The sequence below is a fragment of the Schistocerca piceifrons genome, chromosome 10, assembly GCF_021461385.2.
Source record: "Schistocerca piceifrons isolate TAMUIC-IGC-003096 chromosome 10, iqSchPice1.1, whole genome shotgun sequence".
NCBI classification, from domain to species: domain Eukaryota; kingdom Metazoa; phylum Arthropoda; class Insecta; order Orthoptera; family Acrididae; genus Schistocerca; species Schistocerca piceifrons.
In genome coordinates this window covers 12979316-13001904 of record NC_060147.1, presented here as the reverse complement: position 1 = coordinate 13001904, position 22589 = coordinate 12979316, and the positions used below count along the sequence as shown (strand labels likewise).

At 41.4% G+C, this 22589-nt stretch overlaps 1 protein-coding gene across 1 annotated transcript in view; it reads left to right on the top strand.

Annotated features, from left to right (window-relative positions):
* The window catches only part of LOC124718852 (molybdenum cofactor sulfurase 3), a 162483-nt gene that overhangs the window by 99742 nt on the left and 40152 nt on the right, over positions 1–22589 (top strand). Inside the window, exon 11 of the mRNA XM_047244477.1 lies at positions 17845–18060. Within this exon, the coding sequence (XP_047100433.1) occupies positions 17845–18060 (216 nt within the window). The remainder of the gene's footprint in view (positions 1–17844; positions 18061–22589) is intronic.

Genomic DNA, 22589 nt, shown 5'->3' with positions numbered 1-22589 from the left:
TGCCATCTGCTAAATAGTGTGTCAGTCTGCCTTTGAAAAGTGTGTAGGACCCACACCAAACAGCACTAACAGGGTATCTCAACTGGCACTCACATGAACATAGACGTAAACTGTCACTAGGAAGTCTACTTACAAAGTTTTGATAACCAGCTTTAAATAATGACTAGGAAAATACTGTAACCTGTCACATACTGCTCACTTTAGGGGTTGTGGGGCAAGATAACATTAATTATGGCATGCACAGGAGGCATTCAAACACTCTTTCTGCCCACGCTTCATAAGTGAGTAGAATTGGAAGAAACCTTAATTTAAGTAGCACAATTTGATGTACCCTCTGCCATACACATCACAGTGGTTTGCAGAGTATGGTTGTAGATGTAGATGTCTATGCACAGATCTCACAATTTCCATAAATTGTCAACAGGTGAGTTGTGAGACGTGTTCCATCAGGTGAATTTTGTGGCCAAGACATCAGTACGAGTCAAATACTATGCTCTTCAAACCCCTGTAGCATGATTCTGGTCTTGTGACATGGACAGTTATCATCATGTTGGAAGATGCCATCGCCATAGGGATGAAGTTGAGTGTGAAGGGATGCAGGTGGTCCGCAATAATATTCACGCAGTCCACAGCTGTCGTGGTTCCTTCGATTACTGCCACAGGTCCTGTGGAAGCTCAGGTGACTGTCACTCGTACCGCAGTACTACTGCCGCCGGCCCGCATCGATGGCGCATTGCACGGTTCGAGGGGCCGTTCGCCTCGTCAGTGGCATATCCGGACTCGACTGTCGACGTGGTGTTGTCTGACTGGGTGACTCATTTCCTTTGTTCCACAGTCTAATCACGATAATTCCGTGCCGGCTGCAGTAGTAATTGACTGTGTCATTAGATTGACATGCGAATATGCAGGTATGCTCCAGAGAGGCCCGTGTTCAACAGTGTGTGCTGTATGGTGTGCTCTGAAACACTTGTACCTACACCAGATCATTGCCCGTTCCACTTTATTGAGCAGGAAAGCTTCCGACCTCCACATTCTGTGACGAGGTCTGGATGTCTGATACCGTGTCACTGACTTTTGGTTTCATTATTATTCAAACATTTTTCATAGATTCTCACAACAGCAGCGCACAGACAGTGGACTAGCTTCATTGTTTCTGAGAAGCTCATTTGCAGGTGCTGGATCACAACTATATGCCCTATGTCAGAGTCACAGATTTCGCCATTTGGAATCTGTACTGACACTAGAATGATTCCTCGTTCCTCTCTGCTGTTTTTAATATACGAGGGCTGTTCAGTAAAGAATGATCATAATTGTTTTGTGATCATAATTTCTTGCACAAAAATTTAATCTTACGATAGTCTGTTAGCTTAATGTGCAACAAACACGCCGTAGTAGTTTCCTTGTTGGGACTCCTGGTTCCCGCCTGTGAGAGACAGGCAAGGTCAGACATGTTCAGTATTGCCTACCACTGCAATGGAGGTAACACGCACGGAACAAAATGCGGCTTTGAAACTCTGCTTTTGTCTCAACAAATCTTCAACTGAGTCCTATACAATGTTACAGGAGGCCTATGGAGAGTCTGTTCTTCCCTGTAGCACAGCTCGGAGATGGTTTAAAATGTTTGAATAGGAGAGACAATCAATTTCAAAGGAAGATGGACCCGGTGCCCCAATTACTGCTCTTATGGAAGAAAACATCAACACTGATGCTGTCATTGTGAGAGAGGATTGACGAATTACCTTAAGATCACTTTCTCAAGTACTGAACATTTCAATGGGTGCCACCCACACGTTGGTGACAGAAAAATTACACACGGCACGCGTTTGTGCGCGATGGGTTCCAAGACTGTCGATTCCTGAACAAAAGGACATTCGCGTGCAGGTCTGCGTGCAATTAAAGGTGATGTTAGAGGAAGTTCCAGAGTTTCATTCAAACGTAATCACTGCTGATGAAACTTGGCTACATCATTTTGATCCTGAGAGCAAACAGCAAAGCTCAGTCTGGAAATCTCCTTCATCACCAACCCCCAAAAAAGCAAAAGTGGCTGCTTCTGCTGGGAAAGTTATGATATTCATGGAATGGTTTATCAGTATGTTGTACCTGCACACATATCAGTCACTGGACAATACTACAGGGATGGCCTGAAAACATTGCGAGTCCATATCAGGCGCAAAAGACCACATTTGCGTGAAGCAGGCTGGATGCTGCACCATGATAATGCACAGTCGCATTTTGCCAATGTTGTTGCTGAATATCTTGCAAAAATCGACGTGAAGTTCATCCCTCACCCTCCTTATAGTCCAGATTTAGCCCCATGCGACTTTTTTCTATTCCCTAACATGAAGAAGCATCTTCATGGGAGGCATTATCAGTCATCGGAAGCAGTGATAAAGGCTGTGGAGGCGATTTTGAAGGACCTCTCAAAAAATGGTTTCCAAGTGCATTACATTCATGGGAGACTACTTTGAGAAGTACCATCATTCTTTATAGAACAGCCCTCGTACTTTCCTCAGGGAGTCACAGTTCCACTAGGTGACACTAAATCTCATTGTGAGCACTGTACATTTCTGTGTAGTAATATCAATTGGATTGATGCCTCAATTCTTGGAAACAGTTAATATAGATTTAGTTGAAACTGAGAACTAAGACACTCATACAAAATTCTATATTTTCATTCATGATTCCCAAATGGCTCCTTGTAATGCACTGAAAGAAAAAGAAACATTAATAAGATGTAGAACAATGAAATTATGTAGTGAAATTAACTGATACTGGTAATAACTTGTGTATGTATAAAAATTTCCTACATTTTAAAAGTTTTAGAGTAGCATACTTCTGAGAAGGCAAGTGATGTTGAGATGCACAGCAGGAACAGCGAGTATCCTGTGGGATGCTGCAGCCAGTAGCGTTACTGTGCTGTTCCTGACTGCTTTGCGGCATCGACTTTCGTGAGAGTAAGCGTGTGGTGGTGATTTTGCCGTTGTATTGTTCACATGTTCGCAACAAGTGATATAAAGTGACCACAATAAATATTATATTAATAAGTGATACCAGAATCAGTCCACGTTCATACATATTTTGAGAGATGGTGGTAAATGGAAACAGTGTCTTTCAAGCCACATACCCCAGCACTGTTAGTTGTCATGGAAGGGAACAGCTTGAGTGTGCAGTGTGTGACAAAGGCGGTAGTAGTACAAAAGTTTTTACCTACTTGCATGCACAACATTTCTGTGTGCATACTCTTTTTAGCTATGCATGAAGGAAGGGAAAGGAGACCTCTGACAACAAGATGTCTTGCATTTGCCTGGAACATTTTGGAGCAACCATGGAAAATACAAATTAGCATTTTTTCATGAATAATATCGTGAATAATTGGAGCACGCGAGGCAATAGTGACCTTATGACTTATCTTAGAAGAAAGATAAAGGAAAGGCAAACCTACGTCTCTAGAATTTGTTGATTTAGAGAAAGTTTTTGACAATGTTGACTGGAATACTCTCTTTCAAATCTAAAGGTGGCAGGAGTAATACAGGGAGCGAAAGGCTGTTTACAATTTGTACAGAAACCAGATGGCAGTTATAAGAGTCGAGGGACATGAAAGGGAAACAGTGGTTGGGAAAAGAGTGTGACAGAGTTGTAGCCTCTCCCCAATGTTATTCAATCTGTATATTGAGCAAGCAGTGAAGGAAACGAAAGAAAAATTTGGAGTAGGTATTAAAATCCATGGAGAAGAAATAAAAACTTTGAGGTTCACCGATGACATTGTAATTCTGTCAGACAGCAAAGGACTTGGAAGAGCAGTTGAACGGAATGGACAGTGTCTTGAAAGGAGGATATAAGATGCTGAGGAAATTAGATTAGGAAATGAGACACTTAAAGTAGTAAAGGAGTTTTGCTATTTGGGGAGCAAAATAACTGATGATGGTCGAAGTAGAGAGGATATAAAATGTGGACTGGCAATGGCAAGGAAAGCGTTTCTGAAGAAGAGAAATTAGTTAACATTGAGTATAGATGTAAGTGTCAGGAAGTCGTTTCTGAAAGTATTTGTATGGAGTGTAGCCATGTATGGAAGTGAAACATGGACGATAAAAGCTTTCGAAATCTGGTGCTACAGAAGAATGTTGAAGATTAGGTGGGTAGATCACATAACTAATGAGGAGGTATTGAATAGGATTGGGGAGATGAGAAATTTGTGGCACAACTTGACTAAAAGAAGGGATCAGTTGGTAGGGCATATTCTGAGGCATCAAGGGATCACCAATTTAGCATTGAAGGGCAGCGTGGAGGGTAAAAATCTTAGAGGGAGACCAAGGGATGAATACACTAAGCAAATTCAGAAGGATGTAGCTTGCAGTAAGTACTGGGAGATGAAGAAGCTTTCACAGGATAGAGTTGCACGGAGAGCTGCATCAAACCAGTCTCAGGACTGAAGACCGCAACAACAACAACAATGTCGTCCTAACATGTTTGCTGCAGTTTATTTATTTTTACTTTGAGGTGCATGATGTCTGTCAGATTTTGTATCAGTTTTCAACTGTCTGCTACATAAAAGGAGAAAAACACACATCACAGTACATACATAGGGTCAACCTACACTGCTGAGTCACATTAACGTGACTACCTGTCAAAGCCTTTTGCTGTGCAGATTACTTTATGAGACACGAAGGAAGAGGTCATTGAAGGTCTGGAAGGTACTGAGAGGGAATGTGGAGCTACAGTAACTGCAGTGCTGTGGCCAGCTGCACTACGTTTCTCAGGTGAGGATCCGTGGTACGAAAACCTCAATCGGTGGTCCCACAGATTGTCAGTCGCGTTTAAAATTTGGAGTTTGGTGGCCAGGGGAGTACAGTAAAATCATTTTGGGGCTCCTCGAACCACGCGTGTACACTGTGAGCTGTGTGACACATTGCATTGTCCTGCTGGTAGATGTCTTTGTGCAGAGGAAACGTGAATTTTGTTTATAGGTCAGCACGGTCTCCAGTGATAGATGTGTATTTTTGTTGATCCACTGTGCCTTTCAGAATGACAGGGAATGCCACAAAAACATTCCCCAGAGCATAATGCTCCCCACTCCAGCCTTGACTCTTCCGACGATTGTTGCAGGGCCGAACACACCGACGGCCGTCAGTCCGGTGGAACGTAAAATGTGACTGATCTGAAACGGCCACCTGTCTCCACTCAGTGTACATCTAGTAGCAGTATCAGCGTGAAAATTCCAGCCTTTGTCACTGATGAGTAGTCTTGTGCAGTTCGCGAATGAACTAGTTTGGAAGAGCACTCCCACAGCTGAACTACGCAAACTAGTTTAACAAAGGACTTCTACAATGCGATGATGTGGAGTTCGGTAATGCGTATTAGTTGATTATAGGGGTAACCCTATGTGTTTTGTTTTAGGCTGTTTATTACGATGTCATCAAAAAGGAAACATAGTTCCTTGTGGACACATTTCACTGAAGACACAGATAAAAGAAAAGCAAAATGTAACCACTGTTCAACATTAATAAGTATTGCAGGAGGCTCAAACGGAAATTTAACTCGGCATATGAAAACAAAACACGCTTTAATCCCAATAGCGATGGAAAGACAACCACCGATAATGTCTAGTTTAAACTCACTGCGAGCAAATAAAACTACATCCTTATTGCAGAATGTTATTTCAGTATCAGCCTCCCAACAATCAATGAACCAATATATTCGAAGACCACCGTCAGTCCGAAAGGTTAAAGAAATAATAGACAAGTTGTAAAGATGGTAGTTAAAGAGCATCACGCTCTACGAATTGTGGGAGAAAAAGATTTTCGAAAACTGATAGAACTAGTTTCTCATTGCCCAAACTACAAACTTCCATCAAGAAAAACGTCATCGGAAAATTTAATATCAAGGGTTCGCAATGACATAATAGATGAAGTTCAAAAGAAGGTGCAAGCTGTATCTCTGTTATCTCTCAGTGCTGATGGTTAGACGTTGAAGAATAATGAAAGCTATATAGTCATTGTAGCCCACTTTATAGATGAAGAGACTAAACTTCAGTCGGCATTACTTGGTTGTATTAATTATAAAGAGCGGCATACCAGCCAAAACTTGTGCAATTTCATGAAAGACGTTATGACAGACTGGCATATTTCCCACAAAGTTGCTGCTATTGATAGCGATAATGCTGCAAATATCTTACCTGCTGTCAGACTTGGTGAATGGCGATCAGTCTCATGTTTCGCCCTTTCTCTAAATCTTGTTGTATAAGAAGCTACTAAAGAAATATCTGACGTTTTGGTGCAAGTTTAAAATATTGTCGAGTTTTTCAATTGTAGTACACAAGGCCAAAAAAAACTGATTGCTACACAACAGCAAATGAATCTGCCTGTCCTCAAGCTCAAACAGGGCATCCAGACCCACTGGAATTCTACTTTTGACATGCTTCAGCGAATAATGAAGGTAAAGGATGCAGTGATTGCTACGTTAGCACTTCTGCGCTCTGACATAACAATAAAAGAAAGTGACTGGCAAATAATTGAAGGAGTTTTGCCCTTACTTAGTCCATTCTATGAAATTACGGTAGAAATAAATGCCAATAGAAATGTGACTTTGTCAAAAGTTATTGTGTTTTGTAACCTGCTCAACAGTATTCTGCAGAAACATGCTTCTAACAATAAAAAACTTGTCGCTGTGCAATCAGTGCTCAAGAAAGGCATGGAAGACCATTTTAAAGATTCAGAGAATAACATTCTATACGCTGAATGTACTATTGTGGACCCCCGATTTAGACAGAGAGGATTTGTGAAGTTGCAATACAATGCTTCAAAAATAAAGTTGGCAGAGTGCAGTTATTTCAGAAGGAGACTCGAGATATTTTAGTGGCTGATCCTACTGCTAGCGACCCTTTGGCGTCTTGTTCTAGTAGCGGCAGTAATGAAAATAAAAAAGACTCTATATGGGACAAGTATGACCAAGAAATAAGAAAAATCACTAGTCCAGATAATCGACTTGCTGCTGGTATTCGCGAACTCGATAAATACCTCAATGAAGAGTATTTAGATCGGAAAAAGATCCGCTTGAGTGGTGGCACGAGCGTCGTCAGGTATGGCCTCATGTTTATGCATTTGTGTTAAAGAGATTTTGCATAGTAGCGACATCAGTGCCCTGCGAACGCGTTTTTTCGGCGACGGAACAAATCCTTAATGAACGAAGAACACTGTTATCAATGAACAAAGTTTCCAAATTAATGTTTTTACATAATAATATGTAAATTTTTGTAATATTTCACTTGAAAATTGGAAGACTGTTTATTTAAAGAATGATAATGCAAAGCACAAAAAGTATGCTTTAGAATACGATCTCACTCAGGGGTCATAGTTATTTTTTCCACATCTAATTGTTTGGTAACAAATTGTAAGTGTTAGTGAATCTTCTGTTAATGACAAAGGTATTATTGTTTGTGCCATATAGTACTTAACCTGTACCGAAAGCAGAAATATTTTTTGTTGGTTATTTCCAAAACTTTAAAAAAGTCAATTATTTATGAAAGTGTATTTTTATTCACAAAAAAAATGCATTTAGCATATTCTGTAAGTAATATTCCTACAATGAACTAATAAATAAATAAATAAATATATTTTAAAATTAAAATACTATGAGTGCACTGTCTGTAAAGTAAAGTAGTTGACTACCCCATTTTACCCATTTGCGTAGATAAATGGTTTATCTGCCCTTTAGAAGTCTAATTACTCGACATAAAACTGTAATAATACAGGCACTGGCAACACTGGTCATTATTTAAAAGACTAGCATAACGAATAAAAGAGTGTGTGCAGTAGCGGTAGCAAAGCGAGCGAACTGTCTTTCTGGAAATCGAAATGGGAGTTAACGAACTAAAAGAGCGACCTAGTTTGCGACAGAACTGCGAACTAAACTGAACGTTCCCATTCGTGAACTATTATGCGCAAGACTACTGATGAGCAGCTGTCAGCACAGGTGAACGAACCGGGCATGTGCAGCGGAGGCCCGAACAGAGCAACATTCACTGAATGGTCATTGAGGATACACTGTCGGTAGCATCTGTTTGTCTGTGTGGTCGTGCGCTCCACACCTGCATGTCTATTTGCCTATACATATTTCTGCAGCTCTTATTCACCCATTTCATCTATGGCATAATTCCCGTCAAAGTATGAGAACATTTTTGAAATGTTACCAAGTCACGTATCTGAGGTTGGCCGTGGGTAGCAACCCAGTATTCACCGAGTCAGATATGAGAAACAACCTAAAATTCACATACAGGCTGGCTGGGACACTGGCATTCGTTGTTAATCTGCCGACTGGATTCAATCTGGGGCTGGTGTGCACCCCCAAATAGCAGAAGTGGTATGCCAATGTATGTAGCTTTCCGGGCAGGTTACTACACTGCTTGAAGTTGTTCTAGTAAATTTGGAAGGAAGCTGCTGCTTTGGGAAAAAATCCTGCTACCTCTTCAGTTGCACTAAACAGCCGCTGTTCATCTTTTATTGACAGCTTGATACCTATCTGACAACATTGGTATTTTTCAAAGAAAATAGTTAGCAACATCTGTAAATATTGAGTTATGTTTATAGTACATTAATATTATAAGCAGCTTTACAATGAACACATATACTTGTCATGAAACTAACAGAACTTCTCAGTCTTTCAACTACACAATGGAAACTCCGTATTGGAATGTCAACAATGTAAGGAAAAAATAGACAGCTACTTACCATAAAGATGACACGTTATGTTGCAGACAGGCACAACTAAAAGAAACACATTAGTTTTGGCCACAGCCTTTGTCAGAAAATGAACACACACACACACACACACACACACACACACTCCATCTTCCTCTCTCTCTCTCCCTCTCTCTCTCTCTCACTCACTCATTCATACAAGCAGGCACACCTCATGCACGCATGACCTCCATCTCTGGCATCTCGGACTGTATTGCAGCAGTTATGTGGAACAGAAGCAACAACCTGCGGGGGGTGGGTAAGGGGAAGGGATAACAGTAGACAAGGAGGGGGGGGTGGGGGGAGAGGAACACTGTCTGGTGGAATGTGCATAGATTAGAAAGCCAACAGGCGCAGTGTGAGGAGGCTGTAGGGTGGGGAAGTGAAAAAGGAGAGGCGTGGGGAAGGCAGGTGTGTTAGCAGAGGGTGACGGGGACAAGAATAGAGAGGAGATAATAAGACACGGGGAGTGTAAACTGTTGGGTGGAGGGTGTGGTGACAGTAGATTACAGTAGACTGAGACTGGGAGAATTTCAAAGTGGAGGATGTGTTGTAAGGATAAATCCCACCTTTACACATCAGAGGGGAGGATCCAGATGGCTTGGGTAGTGAAGCTTGATTTCAATGACTGCTTCACTAACAGAGCCATCCGGATCCTCTCTTGCACCACCAGATTTTCTGGACTGTGCAGGTAGGTGTTATTACAACACATTCTCCACTCTCAAAATTATTCTGGCCTCGACCTACAATAACATAACGTACTGTAGAGGCCTATCTCACTAGGGGTAAGATAGATACCGCCTACAGGAAAATTAGAGAGACCTTTGGAGATAAGAGAACCACTTGTACGAGTATCAAGAGCTCAGATGGAAACCCAGTTCTAAGCAAAGAAGGGAAAGCAGAAAGGTGGAAGGAGTATATAGAGGGTCTATACAAGGGCAATGTACTTGAGGACAATATTATGGAAATGGAAGAGGATGTAGATGAAGATGAAATGGGAGATATGATACTGCGTGAAGAGTTTGACAGAGCACTGAAAGACCTGAGTCGAAACAAGGCCCCCGGAGTAGACAATATTCCATTGGAACTACTGACGGCCGTGGGAGAGCCAGTCCTGACAAAACTCTACCACCTGGTGAGCAAGATGTATGAAACAGGCGAAATACCCTCAGACTTCAAGAAGAATATAATTATTCCAATCCCAAAGAAAGCAGGTGTAGACAGATGTGAAAATTACCGAACTATCAGCTTAATAAGTCACAGCTGCAAAATACTAACACGAATTCTTTACAGACGAATGGAAAAACTAGTAGAAGCCAACCTTGGGGAAGTTCAGTTTGGATTCCGTAGAAACAGTGGAACACGTGAGGCAATACTGACCCTACGACGTATCTTAGAAGAAAGATTAAGGAAAGGCAAACCTACGTTTCTAGCATTTGTAGACTTAGAGAAAGCTTTTGACAATGTTGGCTGGAATACTCTCTTTCAAATTCTAAAGGTGGCAGGGGTAAAATACAGGGAGCGAAAGGCTATTTACAATTTGTACAGAAACCAGATGGCAGTTATAAGAGTCGAGGGACATGAAAGGGAAGCAGTGGTTGGGAAGGGAGTAAGACAGGGTTGTAGCCTCTCCCCGATGTTGTTCAATCTGTATATTGAGCAAGCAGTAAAGGAAACAAAAGAAAAATTCGGAGTAGGTATTAAAATTCATGGAGAAGAAATAAAAACTTTGAGGTTCGCCGATGACACTGTAATTCTGTCAGAGACAGCAAAGGACTTGGAAGAGCAGTTGAATGGAATGGACAGTGTCTTGAAAGGAGGATATAAGATGAACATCAACAAAAGCAAAACAAGGATAATGGAATGTAGTCTAATTAAGTCGGGTGATGCTGAGGGAATTAGATTAGGAAATGAGGCACTTAAAGTAGTAAAGGAGTTTTGCTATTTGGGGAGCAAAATAACTGATGATGGTCGAAGTAGAGAGGATATAAAATGTAGGCTGGCAATGGCAAGGAAAGCGTTTCTGAAGAAGAGAAATTTGTTAACATCCAGTATTGATTTAAGTGTCAGGAAGTCATTTCTGAAAGTATTCGTATGGAGTGTAGCCATGTATGGAAGTGAAACATGGACGATAAATAGTTTGGACAAGAAGAGAATAGAAGCTTTCGAAATGTGGTGCTACAGAAGAATGCTGAAGATTCGATGGGTAGATCACATAACTAATGAGGAAGTATTGAATAGGATTGGGGAGAAGAGAAGTTTGTGGCACAACTTGACCAGAAGAAGGGATCGGTTGGTAGGACATGTTCTGAGGCATCAAGGGATCACCAATTTAGTATTGGAGGGCAGCGTGGAGGGTAAAAATCGTAGAGGGAGACCAAGAGACGAATACACTAAGCAGATTCAGAAGGATGTAGGTTGCAGTAGGTACTGGGAGATGAAAAAGCTTGCACAGGATAGAGTAGCATGGAGAGCTGCATCAAACCAGTCCCAGGACTGAAGACCACAACAACAACAACTGTTCTCTTACCCTCCATCCAACAGTTTCTGCCCCCCCTGTCCTATCGTGTTCTCCCCATTCGCATCTCCCACTCTCTCTTCCAACGCTCACCCCTCTTTCCCTGCTCCTCTCCTTTTTCCCCACCTCCCTGCCCCACAACCTCCTGATGCTGCTCTACCAGATATTGTTCCTCTCTCCCCACATCCGTACACTGCTATCCCTTCCCCTTTTGCCATCCAGCGTTTCTAGGCACTTCGCTCTGGAACCGCACGACCGCTACGGTTGCAGGTTCGAATCCTGCCTCGAGCGTGGATGTGTGTGATATCCTTAGGTTAGTTAGGTTTAAGTAGTTCCAAGTTCTAGGGGACTGATGACCTCAGATGTTAAGTCCCACAGTGCTTGGAGCCATTTTTGAACCTTCCCCTTTTCTGCCCTCTCTAGATTGCTGCTTCTGCTCCACTTGAGAGTTGCATCCGGACTGAGCTGCCACAAATAGTGGTCAGTTGTGCATGATGTGTGCTTTTTTGTGTGAATGAATGTGTGTGTTTTTAATTTCCTGATGAAGGCTGTGGCCAAAAGCTATTGCTTAAGTATCTTTCAGTTCTGCCTGTTTACAACTTAATGTCTCATCTTTATGGTACGTAGCAATCTATCTGTTCCTTTTATTGTCAGTATCTCAATTACATTTTCTGTTAATTTTAAAAAAGATTAACTAATCAAGTATTTTTTCAATTTTCTTTTAATTTGGCAAGGATTCTATACTTATCACTTAAGGGGGTAGCTCTCTTTGAAGGCATGAAAAATAGGTCATTTTTGTGATTTTCTTTTTCAAGTACAATAAAAAATAATGCTAAATCTGATGTTATAGTTTTATTCCATTTTCTATCAGCATATATTGAATATTAAGTTCTAGCAAAATGTTGACGTATTTAAAAAAGGGGTGGGGGGCAACATTTTCTTTGCCCAAAGAATTAGGGCAAAAACGTGCACCAAAAATAGACTTTTGAAGATATCACAAAATGGCAATTTACACTGATAGTGAAGTCAATTTAGAATGCTGGTATCAAATTCTGATCGAAATAATATGTACCATTCTCAACTTATGTTTCCCACAAGTTTGAAAAAGACAGTTTCGAGAAAAATGCGTTTAAAGTTTTGGGTTACATTTTTTTGTAGGTAAGTTAAACATACTTCTAGTCAGCAATACCTGGACTATACAGTAACCATTTCAGATCCCAGAGGTTCTCCTCCATCTTCCTTTTGACCACTGTTGGTCTGCAGCCCTCTTTGGCAGCTTCTGACATATGGGTCTCTGTTTGCTCAAAATGCTTTTCGTCCACATTTGTGGAGAAGTTGTACCGTGCTGCTCTGATCTCACTTCCAAGCATGTACATAATTCCTATAATGCTTATTAGGCCATCACTGAAATTACGTGTTGACTATTTTGTTGCTGCTGGGAATGGTTTTTGGACACACACTTGCCTTGTAACTTGACAACAGAGTTTATGACAAACTTGGGATGAACACCAGAATAAAGTAGACATTCCAGAGAACATTTTAAGCCCAAAAGATGATTTTGTGAAATTTTCAAAAAGGTCTACCCCCCCTTAATGTTGAATGGCAGGCTGACTCTACATGACTCTACTCGGAACCATGGACAAGGAGGAAAGTCTGAATGAAAATTATTTCTTTGTCTTGTATTGTGATTACGTGCATTGCAGTCCATTTTAAAAAGAATTTTTACCCCCATTAACTAAAAACAGTAAGGAGTAAATGTATTAACGGCTTCGACAAAATGTACTGTTACCGACTATACTCAATATTTTTAATGTTCACTTCTGCTGAATTAAAACATTAATATACAGTGCTTCATCACATGAGAAGACTGCACATTTATTGAACGACACTTTAGAAATGGGTTGTAATTTACTCCATGATGTTCTTTCAGTGAACGAAGGTCATCATCCTCGTGGTTCAACCACAACTGACCCAGATGTCATCCGACAATTACTAATGGTTTCGGCATCAAGTGTGGCACAATGGCCACAAACATCCCACCACCATCACTGAACGAGGGCTACAGGTCACCATACTTTAAACCACAAAGCAATCTGAATGCTCTCTTGTAAAGTTAACTTTCCTGTCATCTTGGCATTCACCATAAGAAGATCTATAGACAGTCAACATATTCTCAAGGACCCTGTAACAAAACATACCCTCATTCAGTAATAAATATCAACAATCACAAAATTTAAGGACATTTGAAACTAGGTAGCGACTTCTCACTCACCCCTTATAAATGTTCACTGTCTTCTGACTTAGCTGAATCCCATAAGGTATTTCTGCTTTCCGTTCTCAAGTGATAACCACCAGTACCCGCAGCTCGTAGTGTAGTGGTTAGCATTACTGCCTCCAGACCCTGGGGCCCTGGGTTCCATTACTGGCTGGTTCAAAGATTTTTTTTCTCAGGGAATGACTCTTTATGTTGTCCTAATCATTCTATCTCCTCTTCATCACAATGACACGCAAATTACTGAAGTAGCATCAGTGGAAAGACTTGCACTAGGTGGCTGAACAACTCCAGACAGGGTCTCCCAGTCAATAATGCTGTACTGTCATTTAATTTTGCTACCAACATATAAAGGAAACAATACCGGTGACTGATTGTAGACTTGTATAACCCGTTGGATTATTACACGGTCCTATCACATTAATATGCCTACCACCTATATTCGATGTCGGCGGACAATAACCACTCGTGGGTGGAAGAAAGCACTAGAGTGGAGGGTATATAAAGCATGTCAGGGAGGAACGTGGAAAAGAGTGCAGTCATTGTCATAACACAGAAATGGTGGAATTTATCTGACGTCCGAAAGGACAGGATCATTGGCTATCAGACCAAGTGTGGAAGCATTTCCAAAGTGGCTAATTTTGTAAACTGTTAGTGTGCTGCCATGGTTCAAGCATACTATGCGTGGCAAAATGGCACTACCCAAAACTGGCTCCAAGGCAACTGTGGTGTAACCCGGGCCTCAGATGACAGGGGTGAATGACAGCTGCCAATACGTGTATGGGCGAATAGACGTGCAGCTGTTGAGCAACTGACTGCCAAGACAAGCAATGGGCTAACGACAGTGTCCCCTCCACGACTGTTCAGTGAATGTCGCTTTTTACGTGCGTCGACAGTGGGCGCCTGACTGCTCCTAATAGGTGACAAAGGCTGACATTTGCATGCCAGTACCACGACCTGACGTCCACTGAATGGTGAGAGGGGGCCTTTTCAGATGAATCACGTTTTACACACCATTTGACAGGTGGATAACAGAACACAGCATGTCATTCTCAATGGAGAGAAGTCTTCCGAAGTAAGAGTGATTTCAGGTGTGGCGCAGGGGAGTGTTGTAGGACCGTTGCTGTTCACAATATACATAAATGACCTTGCGGATGACATCGGAAGTTCACTGAGGCTTTTGGCGGATGATGCCAGGGTATATCGAGAGGTTGTAACAATGGAAAATTGTGCTGAAATCAGGAGGATCTGCAGTGAATTGATGCATGGTGCAGGGAATAACAATTGAATCTCAATGTAGACAAGAGTAATGTGCTGCGAATACATAGAAAGGAAGATCCCTTATCATTTAGCTACAGTATAGCAGGTCAGCAACTGGAAGCAGTTAATTCCATAAATTATCTGGGAGTACGCATTAGGAGTGATTTAAAATGGAATGATCATATAAAGTTGATCGTCGTTAAAGCAGATGCTAGACTGAGACTCATTGGAAGAATCCTAAGGAAATGCAGTCCGAAAACAAAGGAAGTAGGTTACAGTACGCTTGTTCGCCCACTGCTTGAATACTCCTCAGCAGTGTGGGATCCGTACCAGATAGGGTTGATAGAAGAGATAGAGAAGATCCAACGGAGAGCAGTGCGCTTCATTGCAGTATCATTTAGTAATCGTGAAAGCGTTACGGAGATGATAGATAAACTCCAGTGGTAGACTCTGTAGGAGAGACGCTCAGTAGCTTGGTACGGGCTTTTGTTGAAGTTTCGAGAACATACCTTCACCGAGGAGTCAAGCAGTATATTGCTCCCTCCTATGTATATGTTGCAAAGAGACCATGAGGATAAAATCAGAGAGATTAGAGCACACACAGAGGCATACCGACAATCCTTTTTTCCATGAACAATATGAGACTGGAATATAAGGGAGAACTAATAGAGGTACTCAAGATACCCTCCACTTGCGGAGTATGGATGTAGATGTAGATGTAGAGGTGGCCATTGGCATGTATGGCATGAAACATCTTTAAAGCAAACACCCTGCACCATTCATGGGAAAGGTCCAGGCTGCAGGAGGGGCACTACGGTCTGGGGAATGTTTTTGTTGCATTCCCTGGGTGACCTTGTCATTTGGGAAGACATAATGGATAAACACGAGTATGCATCTATTCTTGGAAACCATGTTGCCTCTCACACAGAGTTTGTTTTTCGTTGCACAATGGCATCTACCAGCAGGATGTGGTTCGAACAGCACCAGGACGAGTTTACCGTACTCCCCAGGCCACCGAGCTCCCCAGATTTAACCCCAATAGAGAATCTTCAGGACCACCTCGATGAGGCTGCTCGTGTCGTGGATCCTCAACTGAGAAACCTAATGCAGCTGACCACGGCACTGGAGTAGGAATGGTTCCACACCCCTGTCAGTAGCTTCCAGAGCCTCACTGACCCTCTTCCTGCACATGTCACTGTGGTTTGCTCTGCAAAAGGTGGTTATTCATTCTTTTGGCAGGGGTCACTTTAATGTTATTGGACATCGTATTATGGATCTATTAATCTCTTAAGTATCATTGCTTATTAAAATAGCTTGCATATGTACATATTTATGACAGCTTCTACGATTTTCTAGTTCAAATTAATGGAAGACATTGAAGCAATTGAGAGGCGTCCTGCTAGATTTGTTACCAGTGGGTTTGATGAATATGTGAGTAATATATTCTCGACATACTGTCAGATGGAATAGTGACCGATTCCCATAAGAAATATTACACATTTTAGTCTACTGCATATTAAAACATCTGTTGTTTCCAAAATGTGAGTATTATGAAAATGCTTTGTGAACTGAGAAAGAAGTCCCTGGATGGAAGAAGACCTTAGTTTAATGAAATAATATTGAGAAAGTTGGGAGAACTGGGATTTGCAATAGACTGCAGAATGATCCTACTGCACTGACACACACTGCATAAGGTCTGAGGAGATAAGAGAAATCAGGGCTTGTACAGAAGAACATACAGTTGTTTTCCCTCATTCCATTTGCAATGGGAGTAAAGTGAATGACTAGCAGTGGTACAAGCTACCCTCCACCATATGTTGTCCTGTTACGTATGTTGCTGTAAATTAATTCTTATTAGTGTGAGCATATTAACACTAGTCACACTTTGTTGTTACTGTGCTTCACAGATGTAGTCGGCTATGTATAACTTGACTAATTCCCTCTCCCCAAAAGGCTCTCTGTCATTGTGAAATAGGATCTGTGAATGACTGATTTATGAAGAAAAAAATTCTTGTCAGAAATTATGTCCCAGAGCCTTTGTCTTATAGTTCTAGTGAACACTTTTATGTAATCAGTGAATGTGATAAGGGCCAAATTGTATTGATGGCACCTATTGATCATCTGTTGCACGCTGAATGCAGCAGCATCAGAAATTTATTGTCTCACAACATATGAGTTAAATTAGTAACTTATTGGCTTATGGGATATTCATCTACAGTATAGTTTTAGAGTGTTCTGGTGTTGTGTAATCTAACTACATTACATTGTTTAATGTTGCATACTACATGAAAACAGAATCATTGTAAAAAAAGAATTTTTTGTAGAGCTACATATTGTATTTCCTTTTGCTGTTTCCTGCTCAAATATCATTTAATAACCCCTTTACTGAATAATAAGGTGCAGTACTATTTTATCTTCAGAAAATACTCTCAATTTTATTTATTTTTTCCCCTCTTAGTTTGTTACAAATCTTCATTCCCACATATTGGGGAGTTTGGGCAAGGGAAGCTGTAGGTGACGAGTAGGAAGCACGCGTTTCTCTTTTCTCTTAGTATTGTACATAGTCACTCCGTCTTTAGTCCACGAGTGGCCTACCGGGACCATCCGACCGCCGTGTCATCTTCAGAGAAGGATGCGGATAGGAGGGGCGTGGGGTCAGCACACCGCTCTCCTGGTCGTTACGACGGTATTCTCGACCGAAGCCGCTACTATTCGGTCGAGTAGCTCCTCAATTGGCATCACGAGGCTCAGTGCACCCTGAAAAATGGCAACAGCGCATGGCAGCCTGGATCTTAGTACTGTGCATATGCTGGAAATTATTTAATAAAAAAAGATCACAATAGTTTTATGTAAAGAGAATTAGTTCACATATATATGGGGACAAAACATTTAGTATATTCAGGTATCTTAATAGTTGATAACAAGGCACCCTCGGCCTCTGTTTGCACATATTTTTGGAACTCATTTTGTTCACCTGTGCTGATATTTATGGCTTCCGCATAATTAATGAAAATTCTGTAGACTTCTTTTCTGTCTGTCAGAATCGTTTTATCGTGTTCCAGGAATGGAGCGTCTCGACGTCAGCATCGGAGACACCGGTGCGAGTTGCACGCCACGCCGAGTGTCGGTGTGCCAGAGCAAAGTGTGCGGCGACCGCGTGCGGGCCGAGGACTGCGGCGACGGGGCGGCCGGCTGGCTGCAGGAGGCTCTGGGCCGGCCCGGCCTGCGGCTGGTCAGGCAGAGCGCCGACGACGGGCGCCATGGGAAGGGCCGCGCAGGTACGTAGCGCCGGTGGCCGGGGGTGAGGTGTGATAGCAGAACTAGGTAGGGCTCATCGTGAGGCATCTGGTAAGTTATGATTTTGTAGATCTTAAAATTCTAATAGGAACATTAAAATGCTGTGCGGTCATGTTTCAACAACAGAAAACACAGTCACTGTAATGGAAATGTCACGGATGGAGTATCACACAGTTCGGTACGTGGTCTACTCTTGTTCTTGACGTCGTAAATTATTTATCAAGTATATTGGAAGACTCTTCTAAAATTGAATGAAATTTTCACTCTGCAGTGGAGTGTGCACTGATATGAAACTTCCTGGCAGATTAGAATTGTGTGCCAGACAGAGACTCGAACTCGGGACCTTTGCCTTTCGTGGGCAAGTACTCTACTGACTGAACTATCTGAGACTCAGGACCTGCCCTCACAGCTTTAATCCACCAGCACTTTAGCTCGTACCTTCCAAATTTCTCAGAAGCTCTCCTGCATAACTTGCCAGACTAGCATTGCTGGAAGATAGGATACTGCAAAGACATGGCTTAACCACAGGCTGGGCGATGTTTCTAGAATTAAATTTTCACTCTGCAGCAGAGTGTGCAACATGTCTCCACAATATCCTTTCTTTCAACCTGCAAGTTTCGCAGAAGAGCTTCAGTGAAGTTTGAAAGGTCGGAGATGGGCAACTGGTGGAAGTAAAGCTGTGAGGACAGATTGTGAGTAGTGTCCGGGTAGCTCATTTGGTAGAGCACTAGCCTGTGGAAGGCAAACATTGTGAGTTTCAGTCTCGGCCTGGCACACAGTTTTAATCTTCAAGGAAGTTCCTTTCCAACACTGTCATGTTTGTGGATGATACAAGTATACTGATCAAGAACTTAAACATATCTTTTGTGTTAGCTGAAGAGCCAGCACCGTGTTATGAGTGGAGGCCGAGATGCACGTGCTTTAGCTCACGCAGGCTGGCGTGAGGAGGGAAGAACTATACTGATGTGAGGTCTGGAACATGACAAGGAATTAGAATTCAGAAAGCGGACTAATTAGTTTGATACTTAACTTTAATCCAGTAATGATGAACGTCGCTCTTGACGGTACATGATTCACAATATTATCAGTTCAGAATACATTCTTGATGATAGTACTTATAGTAACTGAATGTGGCGCCTTGCTAGATCGTAGCAAATGACGTAGCTGAAGGCTATGCTAAACTGCCGTCTCTGCAAATGAGAGCGTATGTAGACAGTGAACCATCGCTAGCAAAGTCGGCTGTACAACTGGGGCGAGTGCTAGGGAGTCTCTCTAGACTAGACCTGCCGTGTGGCGGCACTCGATCTGCAATCACTGATAGTGGCGACACGCGGGTCCGACGTATACTAACGGACCGTGGCCGATTTGAAGGCTACCACCTAGCAAGTGTGGTGTCTGGCAGTGATTAATGAAACATGATTACAGTCAGTTCACAGCAAACAGTTTAACCCTTAACCCTAAAGAAAGAGAATTGTGCAGTTCCAACAAAATAAAAATACAAACTCTGTGCTCCAATCTCGATGGACCGTTCAGTGCTGAACGGCCAGTGTGTTATCCTCTGTCATTGACTTCAATGTGCTGTGGTACGAGAGGCACGTGGTCAACATACCACTAGAATTCATTTGAGTAGCTCCTTAGTTGGCATCACTTGGGCCAGTGTGCTCTGTTCCAGTCGCCCAGTGTTGTAACAGATGAAAATACCCCCATCATTACCGTGGCGGGTTCTTTACTTTATTCCAGTAGAGGAGAGAGTAGATGGTACAACACATAAAAGATTAGGTCACTTTATTATTACATAAGTAAGAAGAATTACCTAACTTTATGCACAATAAAGTCACGAGTATATACAACAGTCTATGAAAATTAATGTATCATTTGATACAGACGAAACCCAAGTCTCTCATGCATTTTACACTTAACAAGAACATTGACGTAGAGTTCTGCCTAACAGATTGATCACACATCTGGCCTATTAGAAGATGATGCTTTCGTCTTATTAGACACTCCTGGACTGGTGTCGAGTGGTACTGTGTTCGCCCATAAGCAGAGCAGTCGCAGTGGTGTAGCGATACATTTGCGGGCACAGCTGCACCGGCGTCACTAGTTTGTCGACGTGGCTCGCAGTGACCGTCTTCTCACACGGTTGCAATGCGAGGTATCGACCTCACTTTGGAACCTCGCTCTTAGGATGAAATCACAGTCAGTGAGGAAAAATCCCTGGCAGCATTCAGAATTAAATCCAGGTCCACCATAAGGCATTCGGACACACTGCCCACTCAGGTGTGGAGGTGGACAAACAGATGGTAGTGGGAGAAGTAGAGATCAGTGGCAGCACATTAGATGAGGCACCTTGCATCAAGATCCTAAGCACACTGATAGTAAACTGAGGTGACACCAACGTGGGGATGAGTTAGCCGAATAGCTGAGTCTGCATGCTTTGCATTTAAAATCTCTCTCATTGTATTACCATGCAGATGGGATTGCTAGTATACTTTCGCTCACTGCTGCCGTACAGCATAATCTTCTCAAGCATGCAACTAATGTTCAAGAAAATGAGTTCATTTCACAGAAGTGTGCAGTAAGAATACATAAATAAAGAAAATGTCCCAACTGACTCACTCACTCACTCACTGACTCATTATCAAACCACTGAGGATAGAAACTTGAAATTTGCCGATGGCATTGATTTTATAGGAGTAGACATTGTTTAAGAAGGGATTTTTCGAAATTACACACATATGGAGGTGAAATAGGGGCAAATATGTAGCTATTAAGACAATTTTGAACACAGGCCTATGAAAATTGGTATTTGGTTTCTCGGTTAGATGCAAAAAAATATGTGTTTCAGCATTTCTGGAAATTTAACCCCTGTTGGGGTAAAATAGTGAGCAATTATTTTGAAAATAAGTCATTATTAAAGGACTACTAAAATATTTTTAAGGCTACATCTATGGAAATTTGTATTTGAATTCTAGGTTAGAAATTAAAAAATGTGTGTGTCAGGGTTTTTCAAAATTCCACCCTTAAAGGGGTAAAGTAGGGTTTGAAAGTTTTATGAAATATTTCATTATGAAAGCATTTTTAAAGCTAAATTTATGAAAATTTCAGTTGGATTTCTTGGCTAGAAGTAAAAATGACATGTATTGCTGTTTTTGGGAATTCAGCACATAAGGGTGTGAAATAGGGCCACACTGATTCACTGACTCATCACCACGCTACCCAAACCACTAAAGACAGAAACTTGAAATTTGAAAAGGGTGTCGCTCTTATATGGTAGGCATTGTTTATGACAGAATGTTTTGAAATTCCACTCCTAATGAGGTGAAATACAGGACGAAAGGCCTTTCGAAAATATGCTGCTATTAAGGCAATTGGTATTTTGTTTCGTGTTAGACCAAAAAAAATTGTGTTTCAGCATTTTTGCAAATTCAACCACTAAGGGAGTAAAATAATGGGTGAAAGCTTTTTGAAAAAGAAATTATTATTAAAGAACTACTAAAACATTTTTAAAGCTATGTCTATAAAAACTGGTATTTGACTTCTTGATTAGAAATAAGAAAAAATGTGTTTCACTGTTTTTGGCAAGTCAACCCCTAAGGTGGTGAAGTAGGGAGTTAAGAAAATTTTTCGTTATGTTAAAAAATTTTAAAGCTAAATGTATGAAAATTGGTATTTCAATTCTCAGTTAGATACAAAGAAATATGTGGTAGGAGATGAAAGTTGCTATGGAATATCACCACAGGAATGCAAAAGGCATGACTAATAAAAACCTTTAACTTCAGCTACCACAATTACTTTTTGGTCACAAGTACATTCGGAAAAGACCATGCTTCTGTGGCCTCAATTGGCATAAAAAGTTTAGAAGGTCTTGAATTTGTGAACAATATAAAAATTTAATGAAAGAGAGAGAGAGAGAGAGAGAGAGAGAGAGAGAGAGAATCTGTGGAGGCTACACAGTCTATGCGTGCGAAGCAGCGGATGCTAAGCTAGTATTGTATAAAGTTGGTAACCTAACATTTTAAAGTAGAGGTTAAAAATAACAGGAACTGTGCAGTTTGTAACCACAATACTGGAAATAAAAATAATTTCTGAGTAGTTGTATTCTGAAAACTGGGTTGTTTTGGAAATTTACAAAACACAATTGTGTTTGCATAAGGCTGATTTCCAAAACAACCCAGTTTTTAAATCGCAAACATGGAAGAATGAAAAGAGGAGCTTCAAATCTTAGTAAAATGAGGTGTATTCTGGTTTATAAATCTTTAATAGAAAATTGGAAATCCTCAAATATTTAAAGTAGAGGAGAACCTTACTGTAGTTGTTTAAAATTATTTGATAGTTGACCCTTCATGCGTTGGAGCTGTTTTCCTCCAATCGTAGCACTCAGTGTGATGACAAAATTGTTTCCCTTTGCCAGACTGCAACAAAAGTTGGTCAGCTCACTTCCAGTTCCTTGACTGACTGTCTTTGGATACAAAATCATGGGTGTGTCACTGCTATCTCATATTTCATC